At 39.6% G+C, this 10,992-nt stretch overlaps 1 protein-coding gene across 2 annotated transcripts; it reads left to right on the forward strand.

The window, feature by feature from the left end:
• Positions 1 to 1,032: 1,032 nt before the first annotated feature.
• LOC125000784 (cytosolic phospholipase A2 epsilon-like) lies at positions 1,033 to 10,445 on the forward strand. Of its 2 annotated transcripts, none has more exons than XM_047576464.1 (22): positions 1,033 to 1,164; positions 1,755 to 1,785; positions 1,872 to 1,911; positions 2,836 to 2,911; positions 3,463 to 3,599; positions 3,710 to 3,841; positions 4,004 to 4,044; positions 4,130 to 4,172; positions 4,377 to 4,431; positions 4,526 to 4,647; positions 4,865 to 4,954; positions 5,375 to 5,409; positions 5,504 to 5,642; positions 6,079 to 6,215; positions 6,310 to 6,532; positions 6,621 to 6,735; positions 7,462 to 7,599; positions 7,709 to 7,816; positions 7,988 to 8,161; positions 8,253 to 8,425; positions 8,530 to 8,713; positions 9,349 to 10,445. In XM_047576464.1, the coding sequence occupies exons 1-22, from the start codon at positions 1,152 to 1,154 to the stop codon at positions 9,561 to 9,563; spliced, it is 2,421 nt and encodes an 806-aa protein (XP_047432420.1). In that variant the 5' UTR covers positions 1,033 to 1,151; the 3' UTR covers positions 9,564 to 10,445. The 2 variants fall into 2 exon arrangements, with proteins under 2 accessions (XP_047432420.1, XP_047432421.1); XM_047576465.1 differs by having other exon boundaries at positions 8,009 to 8,161.
• Positions 10,446 to 10,992: the final 547 nt, after the last annotated feature.

The raw sequence follows: 10,992 nt of genomic DNA on the forward strand, positions 1-10,992 counted from the left end.
ATCCATGAGGCAACCATTTGCCCATAAAGGAGTTCAAGCTTAGACTGTCCGGTTTCTGTACTGAGTGCTGTGGGATAATTGTTTTGAATGCTGAAAAACTCTATGAAAACTCTATGAACAGGTCTTTTGTATCTAGGTGGATGAAGCCTCAGTGGAGAGCAATGAAGATTAGCGGATGGATTGACCTGATATGCAAACTAGAATAGGTATAGGGACGAAGGGAGGATGGATTTTATTGGATGTGTAATTGTTCAGGACATTCCTCTTTGACCTGTTTAAGTCAACCTGCACTTCCACCCATGGTCTGGATCTCATTTGCATAACACTGATATGACCAGCGAGGCTGAGGTAGGTAGGGGAGGGGTGAAGCATCGTATGCGTCTATGGACTGTATTTAGTCCAGTCACATTTTACATACACAGATAAGCCACAACGTTAGGAATAGATAACATTAGACAACTTAGACATGTACCACCCACCTAAACCAGACCAGGCACTCTAACCCTAATTCTAACACATTAACAACCACAGGACACCCTCAGAAGGCCGACGTCCATTTTCTGATGAGTCACAACTGTTTTGGAGAGACACAAGAGAGACCTACACAGTATTAGGAAGGCAGTCATAATATTATACCTGATTGGTGTATGTATGTTATGTTTTAACTCCCATCAAGCATTAAGTAATCCATGGAAGAGATCCAAGTCAAACATGGCAACAGCCATCTTCACAATGTGTCCAACTGTATCCAACTTTCATATTCCTACTTTTGACATCCAGAAGACTGAAGCTTCTGTAAATATTTGGCCCACTTTGATAATATTGACTCTCAGGTGATACTGTCTGTTGGCTCCATGCACCTTTCGTCAAACAACTCAGACATTTCCTCCTACTTCAGCAACAATAACAACTGTCATTGGCAAAACTTCCAGAGTGCATGGCCATGTTAAGGTACTCTCTTCCCACCCCCTGTCTGAAACCACTCCCACAGCCAATAAACTCTGCATACATAGTTCCTTTAGATTTAGATTAAGACACAGTTCCAACTAGACAGAAAGCAGAGTAGGACACAAAAAGACGGTTCTGCAGGAATTAGAGGAGAAGAAAAAGCCTAAAGGAAGAGTTGGACTGCACCCATTCAAGCTGGAAGAATGCTGAGATCAGGTGATTTTAACTACTAATGTGATAAATTTCAATATTTATAACGGAAGTTGCACAAAATCCTATGAATGCAGATTTAAATGGTGATCTTAGCTGCTGATTTACAGTATAATCAATCATGGAAACTTTAATATCGTTGCAGTTTTGTTGCATCATATGTGTTAAGAACCAACTAACGGTTCTAGAACTGGAAAGGAAAAATGTACAATTAAGAAAACGTTATGGGCCTCGAAAATTTAACTTATGCACAAATTATTTTAAGTCAGAGTGTCACTGCTCTTAATATGTACTTTCTATTTTAGATTAAAATGTGTTTGGGTCATTGGTGTATTAGTACATTGGCCATATTTGCAGATGATCTATTTTCATAGACAAACCTTGAAGAAGCAGCTATGCAAAAGATATACTCAAGGCAGAGGAGTGATAGCCAGACATGCATTTGCAAAAACAAATATTTTGAAAAGCAAACTTATACCTCATACGTGTCAACTTTGTGCAGTTTAGATGTTGAAAGACGCACTTACAACCAGAAAAGCAAATACTCCATTAATCAATCCTCTTTTTTTTTTTTTTTTTTTTTTTTTTTTTAACAGTACAACAGAAATTGTGGTGGCTATTCAAAAAGTAAGTTACAACCTTGATTTTTTTTTAAAAACATTTTCTAAGTTAAATTGCACCACTTAAAATAATCTGTGATATTTTCTTTTCAGGGATGACGACAAAGTTCCTCTCACAGGAGTCGCATTGGGGGTAAAATATTAAATTTGACATTTTTGACATTTGAGGGGTACAGGTCCCCAAGTTATTTTTCCTGATTAAATTACTCCAAAACAAACACTACATTAAGTTTTTCTTTACCTACTTAATCTCTTATAATTTATGACCTAACCTAATATTAATCTGTTTAAATTAATGACTGTTGAGATTGTTCCTCAAGTAATAGATATACTGTACGCAGATTCACTATGGACACCCACCTATCTACTAGCCCCAGGAAAAAATCTAGAGAGAACTTGCAAATTTTAAGATCTATCAAATACTGCTTTCACATCAAAAATAGCGAGTTGATGCAGGATTTTCAGACCTGGGTTGGCCGGCCTTGGTGTACTTTCACACTGCCAGCAGTCCCAGGTTTGACCTCCTGTTGTGAGAGCTGTGTGCCTGTTTATTTCCTCCCACTCATTGCATCGACAACGTCATTACACATTTAAGTGCACTGGAACACTATGAGGTAAACAATGGACAGCATGGTGTGTCCAAGGCTGCTCATGATCATCCTGTTATTTATCAGGAGGTATTTTTTGATGACCTGCTGAATGGACTGCTCAAACCCCCACTATTTCAAAACACTGGTGATGATCAAATAAATCACTGTCCAACACAGAACCCGCTGAATCTCCTCTTCTCCTTGGATGCGGAACAGCTCGCAAATCTCACGGTCTTGCCAGTGCATTGGCATAATCGATAAAACAAATGTGTGCCATATCAGTAAAAAACCCGGGTAAAAACATGAGTCAACTGACAGTGCCATCATGCGAGCCAAAAAAAAAAAAAAGGAACACACTAATTGTCAGTCAGACAATGAAATTTGAGAAAACATATCTGGAGAGGGACGTCTGCAGTGGAGCGACATGAGCACAAATGAATCCATAATTCCTCTTTTGGTTCATTCAGCAAAAAGAAACCGTCTCCTTCTGGACGCTGAATGTCACTGTACTGAGGGCAAAACTCTCCAAGTCTGCGGATTTACGTAAGTACAGCTTTGTCTTTGCACAATGTTTTGCTTGAAAAATGTATTTTTGAAGGACATGAGATGTCCTCCACAGTTGTTACACAGCTGGATACCTGTCAGTCAGCATGTGACAATGACTCAGCGTCTTCTCTGGGAAATTATGCTTGCACTCATTTGAATTTGTATACTTATCTCACCTACAATAAATAGGAATGGCTGAGGAAGCCAGAGCACCATCTATATTAGTACTATATACCTTAACTCAGTTTTTAATATGGTAAACCACTCAGTATTTACAGACTGACTGGGCTCTTTGTTTAAGTTTTTTTCACTTGTAAAATTATTTGCGGTGTACTTCAAGGTACAATTTTAGGTCCTACACTTTTTTGAAATTAGAAGCATCAGCAGCATTCTGCTACATGACTGGATGGACATGGTAACACTGAACAATAACCGATAAAAACCTGCTAGTCTGTACAAACATTTCAGTGTTTTTAATGATGCAAACTTACATTTCCAACTTGCTACCTTACTCTTACTCTAACATTTCTCCTGTTTTTGTGTTCCAGTTTCTGAATCTGACTGCTATGTCACTCTCTCTCTTCCTACGGCAACGGCAAGGACGTGGCGCACAAAAACTGTCCTCAACAAAAACAAACCAGAGTGGAATGAAACCTTTACAACCAGGGTCCCCAGTCAGTTGAAAGTGAGTGTCATCTGTATGAGCAGTAGTATATTGTAGAGTAGAGCACAGTACAGTTGGCTATCAATGATAAACCCTAAAAACGAGAAACTATTTTTTTTTCCTTTACCCAGAACATTCTGGAGATCAACCTGTTAGATGAGGATGACATAACACCTGATGACCTGATTTCCACAATTTACTTTGATGTTAAATGCCTCCCTGTAGGGAAGAAGGAGACTAAGGTCTTTACTTTAAACAGCAAGGTAAAAATCTGCAAACCTAAAGCTGAGCATTGACTTCACGCAAGCCAAATATGTACTATACTTCCAATGGTGGCTGACTATTGTCAACCTGTTAAAGACAGAATTTAGTGACAAAGGTCGCTCTGTGGTTTGTTGTTCACTGTCTTGTTCACTTTCTTGTAGACAAATGATGAGCTCCTGATACAATTTGAGCTACTCCAGAGGTACGAGTCAATGCACTAAAGCACTGCCTCAGTAATGATAATACTGCTCCATGTGCTCCAATACTTTTCTTTTCCGTTTCTGCAGTGACGACACCCCACATGAGTATGTCACTAATGGCATCCTGATGGTGAGGTCTTCAGCTACAGCCTCTGCATACACAGCAGCCACCAAATCTACTCCATAATTTATACACTTACATTACAATAATGTGGATGGTTTATCATTGATGTTTAAAAAAAAAAAAAAAAAATGCATGAATAAAAACTTTGAGAAATCCATTCTCTTATAGAGTCCATTAGTTTAAATGGATTCATCTCTTGTTGTCCTCCAGGCTGCCCCATTCTCAGCGCTGAACATCAAACTCGACAAGCTACGAAGCAATGACTGTATGTTGTCAGTTCTTCTTCTTTTTACAATTCTTAAGAACAAGGATGTTAAACAAAACATGACATTTAAAAAAACAAAAAAACATTTCACCAGTGCTTAAAGGGAAGGTGCTGAAAGTAAAAGGCGCCTACCCACAAAACCTGAAAATACGACCAGAGGACCAGAAACTGTGTTTCTTTGTCAACAGAGACTTGGAGACTGAACTTGAAGTGGCAGTGAGTTTGAATTCTTTTAATATGTAGAGAGCAGTCAAAACAACAAAAGAAACCAGAAAAAACAAATAATTGTGACAATTTAATCTTTGTTTAGTTTACATTTAGGATAAGTGTCATCAGCAGATACTGTATCTTCTAAACACTTAATCAGTGCAAACTACTCGTCAAAATCTAATACCATGAATAAAATGGTATTAAAGTCACTTGTGTCTGTCAGTCTTCTGGTGATGCAGACCCGGTTGCTTCCACCAAGCTGCCTCCACTACAGGCCCAACATAAGTGCAGAGTGTCTCTTCTCATTGATAAGGTAAGAATGTAATTTGTGTACAGTGTGACTGTGGTGGACAGCTAAGCCATTTGAGTTTGTACTCCTCCGTGACGTTTAAAAGCTACATTCTACCATTCCTTGGGTCTGCTGCTGCAGCATGTTTTGTGTATGTCTCTGCCCAGTTAGTCGTTGTGAATAGGCATGCAGAGACACTTTACCCCTCAGCAAGCAGCCAAAGACAAAGGGGAGCATAATACTTTTCAGTAAGCTGCAGATTGTCAATTGCAGACAACACCACAGCCAGTCTCCAAACAGATGTGGTTCAGAAATGTTAAAATGATGCTTGAACAAAGCCCTAACATTGGTTAACCCATGGACTGGTTTCTCAATGTATCTTAATGTGCTATCCAATTTAAACAGGCTTTTGTATCATACTAATCTGGTATTATCTGTTTCCAGGACACAGTGGATTTAGACCTGGAAACAGATGAAAGGTGTAGTTCTTTCTACATAACAGACTTTGACAAACTTTGAACACGTGTGTCAGTATGTGCATTCACCATGATACTTAATTTTGCAAACCTACAGCACAGACAAACAGTTTGACATTCGCATTGACTATGACATCCCGGAGCAAGAGAAAGAGTACCTGAAGAAGAGGAAGGCCGTCGTGGCGCAGGCTTTTGAGAAGCTTTTAGGCCTCAGCTCTCCACTCAGTTCCGACAAGGTAGAGTGTGGCTCTTCATTAATTAAAGGGCATAGTATGCGTCTTTTATCTATAACATTTTCTAGGTTCTAATTATGCAAGTGTTTTCATCTCATCTTAAAATCATGCAACCGTTCAAGCAGTGAAAATTCACAGAAAGACTGATTTCTGTTGCTATGGATCTCCAGGAAGAGGTGACGCTTCAAGTAAAAGTCATAAAGTGTGGGAAAATGTGTGAAGGATTGCCAGATGCACAAGAGCATTTGTTGCTCCTTTATAACTCCTGTCGCCTTCTTGGTCAAACCTGTCTTTCCTTGCCCTTTGCTTGTCAGGGTTTCATCTTAGATCTACTCTGGAAGAGGACAGATTATGTGATTCCCCACAGCTAAAAGCTTCTAATCTTAGCTTGGTCTGTCAATCAACAACCCCTTTAGAACTGGTTGTGCTGTGTGTCCAGGTGCCAACTGTAGCAGTGGTGGCTTCAGGTGGAGGATCTAGAGCCATGACAGGCCTGTTTGGTAGTCTGAGGGGCCTGAAGGAACTCGGCGTCCTGGATGCTGCCACGTACATCACTGGAGTGTCTGGATCCACCTGGTCAGACAAATATCTGGGTCCTTACACCTTTCAAACATGAAAAGGACCAATGATTTCAGAGTGAACTAACAGCATCGTCTTCCACTGTCAACAGGGCTATGTCTGCTTTGTATCAGGAAGCTAACTGGTCACAGCAGGACATCAACACCTTCATCTCAGCAGTAAGGGAACAAGTCACCAAGAGCATGATGAGCCTCATCTCTCCTGAGAAACTCCATTATTACAACACAGAATCAGCACAGAAAGGCCAAGAGGGCTACTCCGTGTCCTTCATTGATACATTCGGCCTGTTCTGCGAGCAACTTGTCTTTGGAAAGGTCTGTTTCCTCTTAATCATTTTTTCGGGCATGAAATACTTAAAAAAATACACAAGACAGTAATGATGATATGTGTTTGGAATTACAGAAACTGACCAGTACCCTGTCAGACCAGCAGATGGCAGTGAATGAAGGTCAAAACCCTTTCCCTATATACACTGCTGTCAACATAAAGGACGTTACAGGCTGTGAAACTGAAAAAGGTAAATATTGATTGTTCTAATGCTCCATGCCACAAGGAACATCAACATTGTTGTATTATTATGATTGTTTCAGTGTTATCATTAGGAATCTATTTCATGGAAGACACTGTGAGAGTTTCACCTGTTAGTTAACATAACTGCCAATTAGATCATTTTCAATAAAACAACCTGTTGTGGTGGATGGTGGACAGCCATGAGAGTCTCTCTCAGTCAAACGTGGCTCAATAAAGTAAATATCTCTTGACAGTTTCTTTCTTATTTTGTAAGTCAAAGGGTAGCGAGAAAGAAAGGATGACTCAAATGCAGACACAAGAGAAGGCAGGAACAAGACACTTACTGGCAAGAAAAAAATAAATAAATACAAAATACTTGAGATAAGGAAACAAAGCTTGGAAACAAAGAGAAACAACCACACAAACTGCCAGATGACAAAGGAGTACGACAGGACTATATGTAGACACAATGAGACTAATGACGCACAGCTGACACTGAGGGTGGAGCAAACAAGGAGAGGCCAATTAAACAATCAGTGGAGGGAAAGCACAGGAAGACAATGGAGAAGAAAATTCAAAACAAAAATAGAAAAGAAAATGATGACCAGTTTGCATTCACAATTAATATGCTGATTAAAACACATTTGGGTCCAAAGTGGCCATAGACAACTCAGTCCCTGATGAACTATGACGCGATTCACCTCTTCCTCATTTCAACTCATCCTGTTGACAGAGTGGTGTGAGTTTACCCCGTATGAGGTGGGCCTCCAAAAATATGGGGCTTTCGTCCGAACTGAGGACTTTGGTAGTCAGTTCTTCCTGGGTCATAAGATCGAGAAACTCCCAGAACTCCGTCTCCCTTACCTGATTGGTGAGAACGTGACCACTTCCCCCGTACATTTTCAGATAAATCTCAGCCCAGTAAGACAAAACCAATCTGAGGTAAGAATATCTTTTGATTTCTATGTCAACGTTTTCAGGAATATGGAGCAGCGCTTGTTCAGTTAACATGACCCAGCTGTGGAAGTTCGTCACAGGGCGTGAGGTTCCTCGGTCCTCTACAGTTGGATCAGATATTGAGAACACAGGTACAGTGACTCTGTGCATCACCCTTCACTGCAGACTGGAATTTCAACAATCCTTGTTGCCAGGCTCTTGTGTTAACCTCTGCTATCCCACACATAAAGCATTCTTTTCTGTAATTAATTCAGGGTGAAGCCTCAGTTAATGTATCACTCACATGTTGCATACTGTTGTAGAAGCTGTCTGTAATCCTTCAGTTCTGGACACAAAAGTCTTAAAAGCGGACGAAAGTAGTAGACTGACTGACTTCCTCAACGACCGCCCACTCCTTGCTCAGATGAACAATTTCATGCACGGTTTGTCCTTGTGCTGGAACTACAGTGAAAACAGCTACTTTAATGCAAACAAAGGTGGGCCCCAAAATACGTAATTGCTGCTTATGGCTGCTTTGACCACCTACCTATCATGGTGTCACTTTCTCCTCTTTTCTCTTTTGCGCAGACACCCACCCGGATGCCTACCCAAACCAAATGACACCAAGTAACTCAACTCTACGCATGATCGATTCTGGCCATGCCATCAACATCGGCTGTCCACCAGTTTTGCGGCCAGAGCGAGACGTGGATGTAATCCTATGTCTGAGTTACTCATGGAATCCAGAGTCCATTCTTAAAGTAGGATGTGCTTATCCAAATAAATCTTTGGGTTTTCTTTTTCCTCATGAATCTTTATGAATCTGCACAGAAAGCATCAAACTTATCTTATCTGAAATTATCAGGTCATAAAGAAGACAGCGGCATACTGCACAGAACACAACATCCCATTCCCAAATGTGGACTTTGACAGTCTGGAAAAGGATCCTCAGGAGGTCTATGTCTTTGAGGATGAGGGGAATCCCAAGGCCCCTATAGTGATACATTTCCCACTCGTCAACATAACATACAAGGACTTCAAAAGTCCTGGTAAGCTTCTGCACATATGGCACTGGGGTTTTACTCTAAAAAATACATAGTCAAGAGGCTTTGTTATCTATTCTTCGCATTCTCTGTGACTCTAGACTATAAGCTAATTATAAGCAATTATTTGGGTTTTCTTGAAGCCGTTTCACCACTCGTCCAGGTGGCTAGGTTTTGAAGATCAGTGGGTGGTGCCCACACAACAGACATTACATTCTGTCCTTAAATATAAGCAAAAGAATTGGGGACGCAGCCCAACACTGGTATGGACCAATGCCCATTAAAAATGCACATGACTTCAAAAAAGACAAGTCACAAAAGACTGATTAGACCAACTTCCATAACTCCATAACAGGGTAAAGAGTTGATCTTTCAGTTTTAGCACAAGGACAGAATTGATTGCTATTTTCTAACTCTTGCAATCACAAGGAAATTGCTAGTCCCTGGACACTGCCCCCAACTTCCACAGGTCACTGTAGTGGTGTGTCAACCAAGAGTCTTTGACAATTCAATTCCTGTTAGATTACAAGCCTTTTTTTCCCCTCCTCTGTTGTGGATTACTAAGACACAGCTCCCTGACTTGTTGTTTTTGTTAAATTGTGTTTTCTAATGCACAAATAATCAACCTGTATCCTTTTCAGGCGTTAAACGAGAGACCAAGGAGGAAATAAAAGCTGGGAAGGTGGATGTGAGCAGCAGCAAGTCTCCATACACCACAAAAAACTTGACCTACTCCAAAGAGGATTATGACACTCTGGTGGACCTCGCCACTTACAACATCTTGAACAACAAGGAGAGCATCTACAACGTCCTCCGGAAGGCCCTGCAGAAGAAGGAGTCCAAGATGAAGCAATAGGAATGACATTTCCCCAACTCATTAAGAGGTCTAAGTTAATACCTGGTCTCTCTGGAACATGTGAAGTTACTTACTTGCTTTGAAAAAGGCATTTGTAAATACTGAAAGACCTTAAGGGATGGTGCCCTGGATTTCTGCAGACAACTGCAAACACAAATGTAGCAACACAGAAATTTGTACATTTGCAGCAATTAAAGCAATTAACCCATTTGGGGCTTCTATGTAAATCATGAATACATGGTGATTTAATGGTTCATGTTCATCACTGTTATTTCTTTAGTGTACCTGCAAATCATATCAGTTTAACCATTGTATTATCATAATGAAGCATCAAGTTCTACTGAAAATACTTATGACTGTCATGCTTGTTATGCTATGTAGATTCCTTGTTAAATTTCATGTATTGCCCATAGTCATGTAATTAATCCCACATCATGACTCATTGGTATTGTGCAAGATGATAAGATAAAACCATAAAACCACATTCAGTAATTGACAAGATAAACAGCAATAAACTGAATTGAGGCTCCTGTGTAAATCGTGATTACATGTTGATTTAATTGTTCATCTTCATAAATGTTATTTCTTTAGCATATCTCCATATCATATCAGTTTAACTCTTATATTACCTTCATGAAGCGATAAGACTCAATAATAAGTTAAGATAAAATCATGTATGGTAATTGCGAAGATCATTAATTCGGTTGAACTGTTCTCTGATTGTGTTAGTATGAAACAAATGCTCGTACGAAAACTTGGATGCATATGAAATTACAAAGAAGACATCTTTCTCTTGAAATTGTGGTCTTTTGTGCTCACATTGTACTCTTCATTCAGAGGCTGTAGAAGATCTGAATAAATAAATAAATAAATAAATAGTATCCCGGATGTCAGGGCATTGATATTGATCTGTTTCTTTCACATTTCATTGGTAGGCATGAATGTCAAATAAAATGAGATACATTTGCCTATTGTATTCTACATGCTACATGCACAACGATCACGGAGGCTTAAGGCACAATAAGACACAATAATAAATATAGTTTAAAGATAACCATGTAAATGACATGACAATTAATTCACAGCAGTGAATTGCACATTTGTAACTTTCTAAATGAATCTCTGCAATTGCAAGAAGTTGGATTGTCCTGCTTTGTTTGACTCCAGAGTGTGTCAATCGAGGAAAAGCCTGAATGCATGTTTCCATGTTCATGGTGTGTTTCATCGAAAGAAAGCTTCTATTATTAAACATTTGCCTATTGTATTCTACATGCTACATGCACAATGATCACAGAGGCTTAAGGCACAATAAGACACAATAATAAAATATAGTTTAAAGATAACCATGTAAGTGATATGACAATTAACTCACAGCAGTGAATTGCACATTTGTAACTTTCTAAATGAATCTCTGCAATTGCAAGAAGTT

The sequence above is a fragment of the Mugil cephalus genome, chromosome 23, assembly GCF_022458985.1.
Source record: "Mugil cephalus isolate CIBA_MC_2020 chromosome 23, CIBA_Mcephalus_1.1, whole genome shotgun sequence".
In the NCBI taxonomy this organism is placed as follows: Eukaryota; Metazoa; Chordata; class Actinopteri; order Mugiliformes; family Mugilidae; genus Mugil; species Mugil cephalus.